Source organism: Macrobrachium rosenbergii, chromosome 2 (assembly GCF_040412425.1).
Source record: "Macrobrachium rosenbergii isolate ZJJX-2024 chromosome 2, ASM4041242v1, whole genome shotgun sequence".
NCBI lineage: Eukaryota > Metazoa > Arthropoda > Malacostraca > Decapoda > Palaemonidae > Macrobrachium > Macrobrachium rosenbergii.
This window is the reverse complement of record NC_089742.1, coordinates 92999429-93018483: the sequence shown is the minus strand read 5'-3', so window position 1 is coordinate 93018483 and position 19055 is coordinate 92999429. Positions and strand designations below refer to the sequence as shown.

General features: G+C 42.3%; 1 protein-coding gene across 1 annotated transcript in view; it reads right to left on the bottom strand.

Annotated features, from left to right (window-relative positions):
• hiw (highwire) overlaps positions 1 to 19055 on the bottom strand; it is a 1788684-nt gene that overhangs the window by 312673 nt on the left and 1456956 nt on the right. Inside the window, 1 exon segment of the mRNA XM_067112237.1 lies at positions 1897 to 2126. Coding sequence (XP_066968338.1) covers positions 1897 to 2126 — 230 coding nt within the window.

Below are 19055 nucleotides of genomic sequence, written 5' to 3'. Positions count from 1 at the left end.
TATAAAAACACAAAACATAAAAAACAAGCTCTAGCAAGTTTGCCAATGCCAGCAAATGAGTGTGTATGTACATACTCTACACACATTTATCTTTTGGGCTGTAAAAATAAAAAACAGAAAATACAGGAAAAATATAAATAAGAACAGTGTAAAATATAAAACAAATCATAAGAGTAAAAATACAAATGAAAATAAGCTCAAGCAAGTTCACTGTTGCCAGCAAATGAGTGTAAGCATGCATACATACCTTATGCACACAATTTTGTTTATCTTTTAGGTAGTAAAAATAAAAACTGAGAAAATACAGTAAAAACTGAGAAAATACAGTATATATATATATATATATATATATATATATATATATGAGAAAGCATAAAATAGTAATTAAATAATCATAAGCATAACAAAAAAAAAAACCTCTAGCAAGTCAGATGTGTACCTAGCCATCTTCACCCATCCAACACTGCATCCCCACCCACTACCAGCCAGGGAAACTGCTCCCCAGTTCCACCCACCTTCTAAAGCAATCCCTTCTGTGAGTGAGTTCCTCTACACAGCCTTACTGCCCTTCCTCTCCCATGCCTAGCCATCTGACGGCCCCCGCCTTGGAAACTTCTTGAGACCTCCACCACCCCGCAAAAGCCTTTCTCAATTTATTAGTGTAAGCAGTGTTAACAACATTTTCCTGAGGCTGCACAGCATTGCCAACCATTGGAGAGCGGTTTTAAATTTTTTCTTATTTAAGTATACTGTATATCACATATCTTTGGGGCCTTCGTTCCTGGTCCCGCTGTGCCAGGTAATATAGAGTTCTGGATAATGGTGATCTGGATAACTGAAGGATTACTGGATACAAACATGAATGCACATATTCAAATACCTGATCAACATTTGGTGCTAACTATGAGCAATTCATTAGGTAGTAAGCACAAATATTTGATTTGAGAAAAATTCACATAAGTAGTGAAAAATTTCACTGGTGATACTTACAGCAAGCTGATGGAGCTAAGACCTATCAGTATCAAAGGCTACAAATTCCAAAAGAGGTAGAGAAAAAACTGGAAGGCGAGTGATTAAATATGAAGTGTTAAAGAAAAATATTAATGGATAATTATGAGTGCTCATGACTCAAAGCAGTTCAGGAATGCCAGGGCAAACAGCTGCAATAGAGAGGATGATAAGGGTGCTCACAACACACACATTATGATGAGAGCAGTTAATACCTACCCCTATGGGTTCATGGTGACCATGCATGAATGTTGTCTTTCTCTTTTTGGAAAACAAAGACAGTTTGTGTCTAAGGACACTTGAGACTGGGGAAAATATGACTGATGGGATTGTGATGAAACAAAAAACAAAATTATTATAAATTGTCAAGATTCATTTATCTATTATTTTTACTGCCAAAATTCACAGGAATTCTGTAGATATCACAAACACTGGCTGACAATTCTAATTTAAGGCCATCAAAATATCCAGGTAAAACATTTCACTTTTACACAGATGTAAGCTATGGAATTTTTCTTCATAGCTGCATATATACTCACCTTGATATTAGGTTAAAAACATTTTAAGAAGTAATTTCAAAATAGTACTGAAAGGAATGGCCATGACTCAATACTTAAAGGGTGAACTGGTATATACCACATATACATATACCCATGACCATACTGTTTAAGTTATAGTGGAAATCAATGATGAATCCACTAATTTAAATGCATTTCTCTAATACTTTTCGTCTTGTAAGTTAGTAGTGGTTTTCATATAGTAAATGAGATTGATTCTAAGTATAGATTTTAAATTTTTGTGTCTGAATGAGGAGGATGGTAATGTGGTTGCAGACCACCACTGTACATATACTAGTCTGACCTTGCTAAGTGATTCTATCCATTTTACCTGCATTGCATAAACTCTTGCTGCTGCTTTGCGGGTAGCATGTCGCATAGCATAGGCTAAGGTTTCTAGGTCATGGTTCTGGAATATAAAAGCCATAATAGGCCTAATGATGACCTGTCGTGCTCGGCCACCTGGTTCTCCACTTGCCCCACTCCCACGCTCTATACAAGCTGCTAATCGTTCCAGAGCTGCTGATGGATGAACTAGCAGAGAACTACTGCCACTGTCAACTGAAATAAAACAATTACCTGTGTAAAGAAAAACCAGACAAAATAAGGTGGTCCTTAAGTGCAAAATATAAATAAAATAAAATAAAAACCCCAAACATATACTTTATCTGATCAATTAAGCTACACAAAATATCTATCAAGTTTGAATGAGGAATAATCTTTACAGATTAAGAATTTTTTACAGACTAAATACTTTATACTGTACTGAAATGTAAGATCAACAAATGGAAATTATTCTGATTTTATTTTATTTGAAATCAAATAAGCCCCAATTACTTTTTGTTGTGACACTACATTAATGTTGATGAAAATTAAATATTTAATTTGTACTGAATTATTTAAAAATATAATCATACATATCTTAAAAGGCAAGTTTCAATTTTAACCACAATCTTTTTTATATCTTCAGAACTTGCAAATAAATGGGTCTTTTACTGAAAACTGAAATAAAACGTATCTTTGACATTCACTTACAAACAGCACTAAAAGCCACCTCATTGGCAAAATTAACATTTTGTTCTGAACCCTTGAAAACCATTATAAGGTTGATATGTCAAAGGTCAATGCAAAGAAAATCATGTACCTAAGCACAGTACTGTAATAGCTTTTTCCCAAAATTAGACAGTATACTGTAACATGTAGAAACAATTATGATACCAAAACAATGCAGGTGAAGAATACAGCTGAGATTTGCCTTTCCCTTGAAAATAAGAATTTCCAGTCAGTTCAGCTTCAAAATTTGCCTTTCCAATTAATTTCTATTGACTACATTTATGTCATTACACATTATAAATTAAAAACTTAGTGATAATATGAAGAAAGAAATTTAAGATTCTTAAATATTTCTTTCAGGGATCTGCGTTCATATCTTAATGTTCAATGTTGGGTGAAAATAAGATAGTTTCAATTTCCCATAACTCTGAACTGCAGATTTTACACTCGGGGACAGAATCTAAGTATATATCCATCTATACGCCCAACAAATATCAATGTGAAGAACAAACGAAATCTCTATAAAGGGGCAATCTTTTTGAAATTAAGACTTTGGTTGGATCTTTTTTCATTACTTAAAAACTTTCTGCCAACTCTTAACCTTAGAAGGTTGCTCTGAAAGCAGAAAATCATTCAGAGGAAGGGATATGTTTGATTATAATCATAAAAAGTACAGTTTTGACTACTTTGTCAGTTCATGTACTAGGGTTTTTTTTAGTACATTGGTTACAAAAAGCTTCAGTGGCCCTTGAAACAAGGTGAAGGTGAAACAAGGTAACTGAAATTAAACATATCTGTGTTGACATGCTTTTTATCATCTTCAGTGCCAACAATTATGGAAAAACAATGTATTTGATGTAAGTAGAGAACTAAGTAATGAGCAATGATGTTTACTGAATTAGCATCCATCAATCAATTCCAAACCAAATGGAGATTGTAAGCTACTAGCCTAAATCATAAAATGCACACTTTGTATGTTATATATTCTGCAGTATAATTTTTACTGGTGAGTTAGCATTCATCATTATATCCCACATTTAAAGTAAATTTTGAGTCCTCGGCTTAAGTTGTGCAATGCAGACTTTGAATGTCATATACTCCATTGTATGATGCTTAAATTGTTAAAAAAGTATTAAAACTATTTCTTTCCAACAGAGCATACGAATAGAGGCTTGAACTTGATACAGCACATAAAACACAATGAAGATTGAATCCCAGTCCTACAGGGAAAAGTCTTGGCTTACTGAGTCAATAAGCAAAAATAGCTTGATCTGCAAACAATGAAAGGTAATTTATGAAAGTATCTCTGGTCAAATAATAGTTTCTTGGTGAGTCACTTCCTCGAGTTTTGATTGTGCTTCATTTAGCTACCATATATACAAAAACTGAAACAAAGCCTGTACATACCCATATGTCAGGAAAGATGTATGGTGGGATTTTGATTGAAAAAGCAAGACAGATGACAAAGAGACTGATATGTGAAGAACAGTGTGTTTAGACAGAGAAGACTATGCAGATCAAGTGTTATGAAGTCAATGATAAAACTGGTAAAGAGGCTATAGGGATGATGTCAAGAATGTGAAGAGACTAGTGAATTGAAATTCTTGTGACTGGTTTGGCACAGAAGTGGGTCTACAACGACGATGTGCCAAGAACCCATGGCTATTTATTATTTCTATGAATGGAGTGATGTAAAAAAGGACGGCAGAGTACAGGCAGGGGATATAGCAATGAATGTTAATGAGGACGGTGAAGAATGAGCCAGTTGATTCGTATGGGTATCTACAGCATAATGGATGGTGGCAGGATGAGAATAGTGATAAGTTACATAACAGGTAAAGCAAGGAAGTATGCACAGCGTATGTAAAAGATTGGAAAGAGATATGAAGAACCCATGGCAGCCTAGACAGGAAAGTATGAAGGAATTGTTGAATTCTCATTTATGTGAATTAATTGTAGTTAATGAAGGCCAATAAATAATAAAAATTTGAAGATGTTGAGCTGTTGAAGATGTTGAGCACTGAGTATGGGATAAAAATTAAGAGTAAAAATGTGAAGATACAAAGAAAAGCGGTCAAAGTTTAGCGTAAGTGAAAAAATGGATTACTGGGTTCTGTGACGGCTCAATCATACGGAAAGAATGGATTATGATAGGTTGGTGATAACTTGGAGGAAGAGAGAAAGACCTGAAAGATGCTGGACAGATGGATGGATCAAGTATTATATCGGAAGAGCCTTCACATTGTGGTGGCATTTAGAAGTTTGGGTTTGTATGATGAGAGATGGGTTTGTGCAAATTAATTATTTCATTTTGCTGTTGTGATGTTTTTTTTTTTTTTTTTTGTATGTCAATAAGGAATACACTGGTTAAGTATTTTTTCTTATTTTTTACTTGGTTTGCTTGAGTGGGTTAATGTAGAGTGAGGAGCTCCCCTTCACCTGAACCATGGGAGCCTACAGATATAATAGGATTTGCATTGGCAATTGCCAGATCAGTCTAAGGGCCGGAGAGGCCAAAAGAAGATGATTGCGTCTGCGGAGCATCACCTCCTTGGCCACTGGAATTGGAAAGCACTGACAGAGTGGGAGGACAAGAAATAAAAGGCAGATGGGACACGGGTGGTCATAATGTGATGCTAGTGGAGGAAAGTTGGGAGTAAATTTCTGAGGGCACATCTGTGGTTCATTCAGCTTTTTGTATTCGAGTTCAGTTTCTGCAAGGAGGTGTAGTGTCTGGACAGAAGAAACAAAACTGTGCCAGGTTGCACAGGCAGGGGCACTTGGTCCAGATGCTGTTGAATAGTGCATAAAAAAGTTTTATAGTGTGAAAAAGAAAAAAAAAGAGAGATCACATTAAAGAGGGAGACTGAGAGGGTTGAGGTAAATCAAGGAAGTGAAAAGGTTACTGAAGAAATTGATGTTGACAGTAAAAAACTATGGAAGTAAAAATACAACATTGGATTTCCTGATTTATTGACAGCAAGGATTTAAATTTTTTTGTGGTCATTATAGATTTAAGCTTAGGAATTAGATTTAGTTCTTTTGGGGGTCGTGGTAGTATTAAGTTAGGTTAAGTTAGTTATAGGAAGATAAGTTTATCAGATTAAGTTTTTTTATGACCACTGTAGTATTAAGGTAATAAATTCGATTAAGGAAAGTCGAGTTTCATTTAATAACCTCCAAATCTGTTCCCATTATATTGCCCCAATTGTGTACAATAAAAAAAGCCCCTACATAATATTTTGGCATCCAACGTGGGGCCTTTGATAGTAAAGTAAGAATTGGGTACAGAATTGGAAATGGCAGAGGGAGCAGTTTTGGAAGGTGTTGGGTCAGGTGAAGGGGAGCAAGGTGGGAATGATTAGTTGGATAGGCTGGTGTGCATGATGGTCAGCATGCAGGAGAAGTTAGGGGAAGCCCAGGTAAGGGAAAGTAAACTGGTTACAAGAATGGAGGCAATGGAGAAGAAGATGGCTGAAATGGCTAAGAATGGGCCCGATGTTGGGAAGGGAAGTGAGAACGATGAGGTAAAAGGTGCAAAGGAGAAAATCCCTGAGTAAGGGAAGAAGTTGTCAAGTAAGAGTAAGGGAGTACCCGCCAAGGATGAGCACAGTATGAGTGAGGTGAGTGAAACTGATGATGAAGAGAAAAGTAAGAAAAGAAAGGGAAAGAAGAAGAAAACACGAAAGGGGAAGGTGTGAGGAAAGAGGAATCTAGTTTCCAGATTTGGAAGGGTAGCTCAGTATTGGAAGTGAGAATAACTGGAAGAGTGGAAGTGGTAGTAGTAGCAGTGGTGGTGACAAAGGTTTGAGTGAGGCAGAGGTGAAAGAGGCCAAAACAGTGTTCTTGAGGGAGGTTCCTCTGATTGAGAAATTTTTCATCGGGAAGGGAAGAGACATAAGTGAGTTTTTGGTAAGTATGAGAAGTATTGTAGGCAGAAGCATGGAGAGAATGAAAGTGTGTGTGGATGAAGCGGCTGGGAGAGTTCTTGGATGGGCGGGTAAAGATGTGCTATAGAAGTGTTTGAGGGTGAGCCAGGGTATGAGTCGGTGAAGGCCAGAGTAATTAAGCAAGTGAAGAGAATGAAGGGAAGTGTTGTATACAAGAAGGATCATAAGTTCGAGGAGGCAAAGATGAAAGCCGGAGAGGAAGTGGGTTTGTATGCCCATAGGTTAGAAGCTTTGGCCAGGAGGCAATGTGGAGAGGAAGGAATTGAGAAAAACAAACACCTCATGTGGAAGTTCTTGGCCACCATCCCCGAGGAGAATAGGGAAATTTTGAAAGAGAAGAAAAAAGATCAGAAGCGGTGGTCAGGGAAGAGCTTAAATTGGGAGGATGTTTTAGAGATCCTAGAAGACCTGAGAGTAGAGGATGATGAACCAAAGGAGATGTACGTTGGGTCTGAGGTGGTAAATGGAAGGACATAATAGGACGCTTTGGTGAGTGAGGAGATAGGAGTGATACGAGCTTTGTTGGAGGAGCATAAGAGTGACTGGATGGAAAGAGGAAGAGAGAATGTGCAAGTGAATGTGAGGAATAACGGGAAAAGGAACTGGAACAGAAGCCAAGAGAGGTTTGGGAGTGGAAGCATAAGTAGAGCGAATGTGAATTTGAGGGGAAGTCAGATGGGAATGAGTAGTAGTGATAAGGAGTGTTGAAGGTGTAGAAGGACTGGGCATGTGAAAGAGGATTGCAGGTTGGCCAATGGTGAGTGTTTCGGTTGTGGAAACAGAGGGCATATGTTGGTGGACTGCCCATAACCGAATGAGTTGAAGTGTTTCGGCTGTGGAAAGGCGGGGCATCAAGTGAGAGACTGCCAGAGTGGAAGGAGAATAGGAGGAAGTGAAGTCATTGTGGAAACTATGGAAGGAGTGGGCATTTTGCCAGGACGTGTAAGAACCCTCTGAGTAAGTGTGAAGGATGTGGAATGGAGGGTCACGTGAAGGAAGTCTGCTGTATCAAACCCCAACCCCAGGGAAACTAAGTGTGAAGGGGGTTTAACATGGTGAGCCCTCTGGTATGGAAGGGATAGATGTATTGCATGTGAGAGAAGGGTTTGTAAGTGGGAACGTCTGTTTTGGGGAATGAGTAGAAGGTTGTTTGTGGGTTAGAGTAGTGTGGTGGAGCATTATTGAAAGCATGGATTGATACTGGTTGTAGAGATGTGGTTTTCAGAATGGCGTACGAGAAAATAAAAGGAAGGGTAGCACAGAGGGAGGAATGTGCTGGATGTGTAACAGGGATTGGAGGATTGGAAATAAACTTGTGCGCGAGGTTTGTCGAGTCTGTTATGGCTGCAAGAATAAGGATGGAGGAGGACTCTTTTCATGTTGTGGATAGAGGGAATGAGAGGTATATGTTGCTGGGGTATGCATTTTTGAAGAAAAATGGGATAAAAGTGTACCCAGAATAAGAAATGATAGATACGAATGGAGAGGGAAACAAGTGTGAAGCTGTATGTGGAGGAGGATGGACAAGTAAGTTTGAAGATGGTTTCTGGAGTGGAGGTGTATGCGATGGAGGAAGTACAATTGCCAATAGATTTGGGAGTGTGCGGAGTGTGAAAGTAGGGTGGAGAACCAATGTTGGAGTCGGCACAGAAAGTTTGGGTGACATTCATGTTGGATGATAGCTCCGCGTGTTATGAGATAAGGCGGGTCGCACGTGTTTGATGGAATTATGGATGTAAAGGACCCTAAGGAGTGTGTGACAGGTGTGTGGAGATGTGAAAAAGAAAAGGTGGAGAGGCATACATCTGGGTGATAGATTGGGAAGCAGGAGAAGTGTGATCGATCTGAGTAATGATAAACATGTTATGGGATATGATGTGATGGCCGAAGGGGAAAAGTCAGAGGAGTGGAGTAAAGAAAAGCTTAGGGAAAAGGTGAGATTGAATGAGAAGTTCAGCGAGAAAGAGAAAGAGCAGGTGTATGAGCTGTTGTGGGAAAGAAAGGGTCTGTTGAGTCAAGGTGATGAGGACTTTGGGATAGCTAGATTGCCAGAGTTCCGTATTCGGCTGACAGATGACACACTGATTTATCAGAGACCCTGATATTTCCTGGCTCTAGTAACGCGAGAGATCGAAGAGCAGTGTGAGGAATTAGAAAGGTTAGGAGTCACTGAACCAAGTAAGAGTGCTTGGAATAGTCCAACTGTGCCATTAACCCCTTCGCCACTGGCCTGTTGCACTGCCGATAACGCTTGCATACCGCATGAGACCGCGAGTATATCAGTCATCATTTGCTCCACTAAACTTTCTGTTATTCATATTTTTCGTTTATATTCTTATGTGAAAACATTGTGTACATACCAATGAATATTTTTCACCACATTGGGATATATATATATATATATCGAAAAAAAGAGGAATATTTAGTGGAAAAGTAATTGCAGAAATAGAAATAGTAGTAGAGTAGTAGAAATAAAGTAGCAGAAAAAGTAGTAAAGTATTAGTAAAATAGTACTAGTAGTAATAGCAGTATATACTAGTTTTCTTACGGAAACAGTTACTGTAGTATACATCAATGAATGTTTATGGCATTGGTAATAATAATAATAATCATAATAATAATAACAATAATAATAATAAAAAAATTCAACAGTAATACCACTACTACTACAACTTGTAGTAGAAAAAATAATGATAATAAAAATTACATGTTAGTGTAAAAAAAATGAAAGAAGTTTTCAAAAAACATAGTACACTTTCCTGTTGACCGAAAATACTCCTCTGCCCGAGCATTCATCCATTCACACAGTCTGTCAATATCATCATCACAAAAAAAGAAACAAAATGCATCTCGTGGGCAGGTGAAGTCGGGTGCGCAAACAGAGATCCCATTGTCACCCTCCGTGAAATCGGGGGGTGGGTCTGGGCGCTTGTCACAAAATGGATCTGTTATGAACTGCCAACCTTCATCGACAATGGGTTCAATGTCTTGTAAAATCTCAGTGACATCCTCTAAGCAACTATAACAACTATCACTATAATCATCTGACAGATCTGGCAGGTATTCCTGAATCTGAAATACTATCATCCGACATCATGATACTGAAAAATAAAAAAAACCTGTAAAATAACTGCAATCAAAAGGAGAAAAAGTTTAGCCTTCGAATCCAAATGGTTTACTCACAAGATCGTGACAATGTTTCATACATAACAGCTTGAGGCGCACTGGCATGTGCTGCTGGACGATACCCCTTATATTATCCCATATGAACATGACGTCACGACGACCATCGGACACTCATTGGCTAAATGAATAGTGGGTGGAGCTTCTGCACCTCTCTCGTTACAAATACTACGCCTGAAACCCATCCAAGGTGAAGAAAACAGCTCTGATTTCGAGGAGGGATGAAAGACGTATAGGCGTGCGTCGCGTCTTTTATTACTGTACCGTAAAGGCGTACATGTGTACGCGTCCCGGTGGCGAAGGGTTAAGAAAGCCTGATGGGAGACTGCGAATGTGTATTGATTATCGGAGAGTAAATGAAGCGACAGTGAAAGAAAGATTCCCTGTGTGTGTGGTGTCTGACTATGTGTACAGCATGCATGGGATGAAAGTGTTTGGCAAGATGGCTCTGGTAAAGGGGTATTATCAGATGCCAGTGGCAGATCATTGTAGGCCGATAAATGCTTTCTCAACTACAAAAAAAACAGTATCAGTTATGCAATCTCAGTTTTGGATTGGCTAATGCCTCAGCTGAATTTCAGAGAGTAATTAATGTGGTACTGAGTGGTTTTTCCCTCGAAAATGTTTTGGTGTTTCTTGACAAAATTTTGGTGATGAGTACGACTGTAGAAGAGCACAAGAGACTGGTGTGAGCGGTGATGAAGAAGTTAGAGGAAGTAGGGGTGAAAGTCAAGTTGAGTAAATATGAGTGGTTCGTGGAGGAGGTGGAGTTTTTGGGCCATAAGGTGAGTGAGTCTGGTGTACAAAAAGTGGAAAAGTTTGTGGAGAAAGTGAGAAATTTCCCTCAACCCAGGACTGCACGAGAGTTGCATGGATTTTTGGGATTGATTGAGTTCGGAAGGAAGTTTGTGGAAGATTGTTTGGGGATTGCAAAGCCATTGTCAGAATGGGCAGGCTGTAAGAAGAGTACAGTTGTAAGGTGGGATGAAAGGATGGTGAAAGCACTTGAGAAATTGAAAGAGGAAATGGTGAAGGATGTGGAGTTGGCTTACCCTGACCATAATACAGATCCCAGTAGGTTAGAGGTGCATGCAGATGCAAGTGGAGTGTTGATGGGTGGATGTTTGATGCAGAAGCAAGTGGTAAATGGAATTGAAAGAGATAGAGTGATAGCATTTGTCAGTAAGGCATTTAGTTCAGCAGAGCAAAAATATTCTACTACTAGGAGAGAATTGGCTGCGCTACGATTTTGTGTGAAAGCATTAAGATCGTTTCTGTATGGTGTGGGGTTTCTGGTGCATACAGACCATCAACCTCTAGTGTATCTGCAGAAAATGAAGGGAGTGGGTGCTAAAATTGCGCAAACGGTACAGAATTTGAATGACTTTGATTTTGTGGTAGAGTATATCCCAGGTAAAAGGAATATTGTATCAGACTTTATGTCTAGAATACCTGGGGAAGGAAAAGAAGAGAAAATGAAAGACATAAGACCAGAGTATCTGCCAAGAGGATTGGTAGTAGCATGTGAGAGTAAGGGGGGTGGTGACTCAATGTTTGAAAGTGTATGGTATGGACTGAATGATTTGGCAGATGAAGGTTTGAGGTGCAGGTTCCTGGAAGTGTGAATGAATTGAGGGCAGAGGTGGTTGAAAAAGTCTACAGGAGGCCTGGATGTTTGGGAGTGTCAAATGTGAAGTGGTATTGGAAAAGTTTAAGGGTTATGATGTGTCCAGGAGTAGCCCCATTTCAGGAGGTTTTGATGCCAGTGAGTAAGAAGTATAAGGTGATTGTGTCAGTACATGTTGGGAGTGAGCAACCTATAGTGTATTGAAATGAGGGAGTGAAAGAGAGTGAGCAAGAGCTGCATCTGCAATGTTTGAGTGGGGTACACTATAACTGGATTGTAGAGAAAAAGACCTATGAACAGAAGTATGAGGAGGAAAACGCTGAAGAGAGAGCATCGGAGTTGTTGGAAGTGGAAGATGACAGTAAGGAAGTAAGTGAAGGATGTTTGGTTGGTGGTAAGACAAGTGTCAGTGTGTACACAAGAGGGGAAATGCAATGATTGTGGGAGTAGATGTCAGTGGAGGACAGTACTGTGGTTTGGTTGACATGGAAGCACAAATAAGGGATTTTGACAAAGGAAAAATCTATTTCTGGGGGAAGACCTGTGTCACCCAGTGAAATAGTCCATTAGTACTGATTTCTAGGTATAAGTATTGCTAAGTATACCAGAGAAAAAGCTAACCATAATGCCAGGGTTACGACCCCTGGATCGAACACCATTAGATGGTGTCAGTATACACAAGGGGTGAATGGTTGCCACTACCACAGGTCTCCGACCTTATAGACTTCTCCAATCTCAAAACCCCGAAAAGTGAGGGGCCGTTCTAAACCTCATCCTCCGCACTCCAGCCAACCACCACCCCGGCCGCCATCTTATAAACATCCCAAGTTAGCACCCCCCAAGCTTGGTATGCCACTCGGGAGGGGAAAAGGAAGTACAGGGATGGGTCACTGGGTGACACAGGTTTTCCCCCAGAAATAGATTTTTCCTTTGTCAAAATCCCTTTTCTGGGCTCGACTTGTGTCTCCCAGTGAAATCGTGACAGAGAATCAGCCATACAAAAGCTTGGTGGAGCCCTCTAAGAATTACCATAATGGAGCTAAATAAAACTATGAGAAAATTACTGTGTTTTAATAACCCAAAACATTTATAATAAAAACATAATTAACATTATAGGGCACACAGTCTAAATCATAAAATAACTAACACCAAGACACTTAAGGCTAACAAAAAGATTACAACAGGATATCCATGAAACGGCCAGGAGTCAGGCTGTGAAGCAGGCCTGACCTAAAGCTTAGAAGGCAAGGCAAGTAAACGAGGCAGGTAGGCGAGAAAGAAATAAACAATAGGATAAACTAAGGTTACATAAACTAGTCTAGGGCTGGGGGAACAATACTTCCTGCAGCCACTGTGGAGTATTTAAGAGCCTCTAGAGACTTAAGATAGTGGCGTTTGAACACTGTTGGTGATTTCCAGCCCGTATACTTTTTAAGGTCATCAAAATTCATATTATGAAAATAATTAGCTGAGGTGGCCACTGCCCGAATATCATGTACCCTAGGTACTGAATCAAGGTTTGCTTGCTTTATGAAATACAGTATTTGTTGCCTGATGGCCTTTAAGGAAATGGTTCCTCCATTTTCCCTAACAAAAAGAGGGCCAGACATTCTATTAGAAGTTCTATTTAAATAAGCTTTTAAAGTGTTAACTGGACATAAGGACAGATCCTGTGGAAGGGGAATAACCTTCCAAGGAGACCATCTATTTTGTGGATCCTCATTCTTTGCTAGAAACTTGAGATCCGGAGACAACAGAACTTCTCCTGACGGGAGGAAATCAACATGGTTCGGTTCTCTAGAGAGGGCAGACAGTTCAGAAATTCTAGCCCCTGAGGCTACACTTACTAGAAATAACGTTTTCCTTAACAGACTCGAGTATGAACATAATTCATTATCAGTGTCTGATGCTAATTTAAGTAAGTCATTTAAGAACCAGGAAACCGTGTGAGGATGGGTTGCTGGTCTAAGATGAGCGCATGCTTCAGGAATTGACGAAAAATATGAGTCTGTAAGGTTAATATTGAAGCCATGTAAAAATATTTTTCTTAAAGCAGATTTTGCTGTAGTAATAGTACTAGAGGCCAGTCCTTTCTCAAATAATGATCTGAAGAAAGAGCTTGCTAGGTTCGTGGTCATTTCCTGAACTTCAGATTCCCTCAGAAATAATGCTAACTTTTTAACTGCTGAGTCATATTGTCTGAGAGTAGATTCCCTCTTGTCTGATTCTATGAACAGTGTATTAATAGGATCAATGTTAGCATCTTTCTGAGCTGCAAACTTCATGAAGTCCATAAAGCTAGGGCATTCAGAATTCTTGAGGAAGCTGACACAGTCTGAGTTTGTACTACTTGTGTCAATCTTGGACTGGGGATTTGTTTGTGCCGGAGTTGGGTGCCACAAGTGCTACTTGACCTTTGAATGATCTGAGTTTGTGTAAAACTTTCATTAATAGGTTTATTGGTGGAAACAGATAGATCCTTTGCCACCTGTTCCAGTCTATTGACATCGCATCTGTGGAGTGAGCTAGAGGGTCTAGATTGGGAGCAACATAACACAGAAGCTTGTGGTTGCTCTCTGTGGCAAACAGGTCCACCTGGAGACCCGGTACCTGAAGACAAATCCACTCGAATGATGCTTTGTCCAATGACCATTCCGACTCCAGCGGACTTGTCCTGGATAGTGAATCTGCAATGACATTCCGAACACCTGCCAGATGGGTAGCTGACGGGTGCCAAAGATGTTTCCTTGCCAGAGAGAAAATTGCAATCATTACCTGATTGATATGGCTCGACTTGGAGCCCCCTCTGTTTATGCAATGCACAACTACTGCACTGTCCAGTACCAGTCTGATATGAATCTGTCTGGTTGGACGTAGCTTCTTTAGTGTTAGAAATACTGCCATTGCTTCTAGAATGTTGATATGGAACTGGCGGAATACAGTTGACCACGTTCCTTGAACTTTCTTGTGTTGGGAGTATCCTCCCCACCCACTCAGGGAAGCATCCGTATGGATCACTAATGATGGAGGGGGAAATTGGAGAGGCACTGACCTTGACAAACTCTTGACTGTTGACCACCGTCGAAGCCTCTTCCTCAACACCGGCGGAATTAGAGACATCTTGTCTCTGTTTCTGCTGTTGGCTCGTCTCCGCCATACTCTGTTTATATCCTTCAGTTTGGCTTTCAGCAGCAAATCTGTCACTGACGCGAACTGAAGAGAACCCAGGACTCTTTCCTGGGTACGACGAGAGGCTCTTTTGTTTTTGAGGAACTGCCTGGAAACTTTGGCTATTTCCCTCCTTTTGGCTGGCGGAAGTGACAGTTTGTGTGTGTTTAGATCCCATTGGAATCCTAACCACTGAAAGTGAGCCTCCGGAACTAGACGGGATTTCTTCCTGTTTATTTGAAAACCTATGGATTCCAGGAAGCTGATCACTATGAATGGTGCTTTTCGACATTCCTTGGCGTTGGATGCCCAAATTATCCAATCGTCCAGGTATGTGGCTAACATAATCCCTTGGGCCCGTAACTGTTGGACTACTGTCTCTGCCAGTTTGGTAAAAATCCTGGGCACTATGTTGAGCCCGAATGGCATGACTCTGAACAAGTATGCTTGTTTCCCTAGTCTGAACCCTAGGTAAGGAGAGAAGTTTCTCAAATCGGGACGTGATAATATCGTCTGAAAGATCTATAGAGGTGGTGACAGCCCCACAGGAAGTAGGGTTCGCACCTGCAGATTGTCAAGCATGCGAAACTTGTCGCATTGAATGTATAAGTTGAGACAAGACAAGTCTAGAATTACTCTTTGCTGGATTGAGTCTTTTTCGGGACACTGAACAGACGGCCTTGAAATTTCAGGTGTCTCACTTTCTTTATTGCCTTCTTTTGAAGAAGGTCTTTTACAAAGTTCAGTAAGTCTTTGGATGAAGGGTTGATGGAATCTGACTGGCGGAGGAGGCCCTCTGCTCCAGCTCCATCCCAGACCTTTTGAAACTATGCTCTGGGCCCACGGACTGAAGGTCCAATGGTCCCGGAAGAGATATAACCTCCCGCCTACCTGAGGAGACTCATTGAATGGAAGAGGACTTACTTCCTCTGCCTCCTCTTCCACGGGAGAGAGGTCTAGTTGCAGTCCTACCTCTGTAGGCGGCTCTGGCTCTGCTCCCCCTCGCATGCCTGTTGTAGCCTCGAAATGCCCCTTGGCTTTCAAACGAAGCATTGAAGGCTGGGGACGTTACGAAGGCTGGCGGAGCAGGGGTTTGCTGAGCCGGCTGCATCAATACGAACTGCTGCTGAGGCTGAGCTTTGGATGTGGAAGGCTGTCTGATCTGAGAGACTGGTACAGCTTGAAGCATAGTTTGAGCCTGGGGTTTCCTATATCTCCTGAACCTCTTCCTTTCCCTGGATTGAGGTCCGGAGGTCTCGGTGGATTTCCTTTTAAAAGGGAGACCCCAGCGGGAGCGAAGACTTTGATTTGCTCTGGTTGCCTCCGCCAGAACAGTACTGACCTCATCCTCAGGGAAGATGTTAGGTCCCCAGACAGAACTCTTCATGAGTCTATTGGGCTCATGTCTGATAGTGGCGTCTGCGAAGATATGCTTCCGGCAGTTTTGTCTCGCCACTACAAAGTCATAAAGGTCCGATTGAAATGATGCTAACAGTGATTTCGTCAGGACCTGGAACAGAGGTTCGTCAACGTAAGTTAACGCTGTTACCTCTGCAATGGTGATGGAACACAGGGAGTGACTCAACCTGCACTTAACCTCAAACTCCGCCTTCAGAAGGGCCTCTGGAATCTTGGGAAGCTGTTCACTGAACAAGGTGGAGGCGCACTCGGGGTCGAGTTTACCCACCGTGAACATAGCTGGAGCTCCCGACCAATATTCCGAATCCGCGGGGAAAAGAAGGGAGGTGGGATCTGTCTCCCGGAGTTGAGGCAGCGGTTTGCCCTCTATTCCCGCCTGAATGGTCAACACTGCGACCTTAGTTGTGCAGGGGGTAGGGATGGAGTCACCTACCGAGAACATCGTAAAACTCCCTTTAAAGGGAGTAAGCTTTGTATTCTCGCACTCCTGGTCAGTGAGAGCGCGCATCAGGGCGGATTGGGCTTGGTCCCTGGGAAAGATAACTGTTTCCTTCGGGACCTTGTCTGATCTAATCCAGGCTTCCTCTGTTAGCCTGGCATAGCCTGGGTAGGGAGGCACCAGGTCGGGTGGAAAGAACTCCAGTTCTTCCAGACGACGAGTGCCCAAGCCCTCGATGGTCAGGGTATCATTATGCAGGGGGCGTGAAGAGCCAGCCGCCACGGGTTCCCCTTATCAAAGGGGGGCAGTCTGGAGGCATCCGAACAACATGAGACTGCTGTACTGCTCGGATTGGATAAATCCGAGAGCAAGCTTTCCTGGGCCTGCATCCTTTGTGCCAATGACAGCACTGACTGACCAGAGGTCTCAAGCTTGAAGCAAGCTGGGAAGAAAGGTCTTGAATCCTAGCTTCAACCCTAGAGTCTAACTTCTGATGCCTCAGGGTCAAGGTTAGGCTGTGGAGGTTTAGCCTTGGACACCCTGGATCTCGACCCTTTGGACGGGGGAGTAGCCTTACTAGAGGACGCCACTGGTTTAAGAGCCAGTGACGACCTTAAGGGAGCTGGCGGATTAGACCTTTGAGGTCTAGAGGACTTTGGTAAGTGTAAGTCCTTCTTTTTCAAGGATTTCACCTTGGGGACAACAGACCGAGATCTGTCCTCAAGGATAGCTGGTTTGGGAAACCCTTGAAAGGAAGAAGAAGAAGAAGAAGAACCAAAAAAGGGAGAACCAAAAAAGGGACTACCAAAACTCTCTCCCTCTGCCTCACTTACCACCTTACCTTCTACCTGGTGGTCTAAGTCCATGCTCATTGGCTCGAGGTGGATGTTGATGGCCGCCACCTCTTCCGCCACCTCTCCGCACAGGTTGTCTTCTTGGGAGGGTTGCGTCTCTTCCCGGATCCTCTCAATGATAGGGGCGGCCAATTCCGCCGGCACTGCAGCAGAGATCCGGGCTCCGGGGTAGAGGAGATTGCAAATCTCCTCCGACAGGACGTAAGGTTTGCCAGACGCAACGTTCCTCCCAAACCCGCCGACCCAGATCTTCAGGGTCGACAGTGAAGAGTCACGGATGATTCGGTCAGACTGTAAGAAAGGGCAGGATTTACTGAGAATATTCTCCAATTACTCTTATATGTCTATATAAGTCATTAAAGTCAAAAAGAGACTAAAGGTTAGCGGTCTCTTAAAACTTACCGACTCATCCACAACTAACTCGTACAGAGCGTAGCAGACTTCACAGCCATCCGGCTGCCAGACGACCAGGTCCCCAACATGGACCGAGCAGCTGGAGTGCGACCGGCACACCTCGTGTCCACAGGGTTGTTGGAGAACCGCTGTGCACCCTGGCTCCTGACAGCGTACCATCTGTAAGTGGAATGGCGGTACATGAGTAACGTCAAGGTCAAGGCCCGCCGGAGTAGGTCCGGCGGTAATAGGCTATCTTAACATAGATTATGGGTGATGAAACATGCATGTCATCAGGCAAAACCCGCCGGAATTGAATCCGGTAGTACAAGACTAATACACAGATTTATGAGTGATGAAACATGCGTGTCATCAGGTAAAACCCCCCGGAATTGAATCCGGTAGTACAGAATAATAAACATAGGTTATGCTACAGAATGGCCAACTACTAATTATGTAAACATAAGTACTCTAAGATAGTCTGGCGCTATGGTACTCTGCCGTGATTTGCCACGAAAATCTCGTTATGTCACATATTATGGAAATGGCGTAAAGTGGCGGAAAGGAGTGTTCGCATATGGCCCAACTCTCAATCGCCCAGGGCGGGAACCACATAGTGGAAAGCGCCAACTAACCGAAAACCATACCCACCGGAGTGGTAACATGGACGATAACAACGAAAGATCCGACTAACCTGGCGGAGACTGAACATAGCGGAACTCATGATTGCATCCCTGGGACAGTGTTCGACGCTCCAGCTATAACTGTGGAAAGCGAGCAAACGAAACAACGCCCGATAAGGGAAAGGTAGCAGAGTGCCGGAAACCCGGCGAACGGCGACCAGACGGGTGGGTAGCACCCTCTGGAAGCCGAATGAAAACTCCCCACGGGGTGCCGAACGCAAGCGATCGGTTTCCCTCTGCTAGGGAGATGCCTAGGTCACTCGCCAAAAGCTAACTGATCAGGTAAAGAAGGACTAGGCTACATACACGAAATAACCTGTGCAACCTTCGATCCCAGCCTACCCTCCAAAACCAAAACTTTTTGGCTTGGTCAGGAAGGCCAGAATGAGCACTACAGGTGAGGGGGGGGGAGAGGAACCTCGCATAACCTAGCCACACCCTCCAAAACCAACAGCCTGGTCAGGTGGAAGACTATGAATTGAGGAGACCCTTCACTATTCTAACCTCACCCTCCAAAACCTCACGGCCTGGTCAGGTGGGCTAAGGGGGAAGAGCAACTCCCTCACTAGCCTAACCTCACCTTCCAAAACCTAACGGCCTGGTCAGGTGGGCCAAGAGAGAACGAGGAACTCCCTCACAAACCTAACATCTCCCTCCAAAACCTCAAAACGGCCTGGTCAGGTGAGCTAGGTAGCATGAGTATCGTGTAAAAGCGCCTATC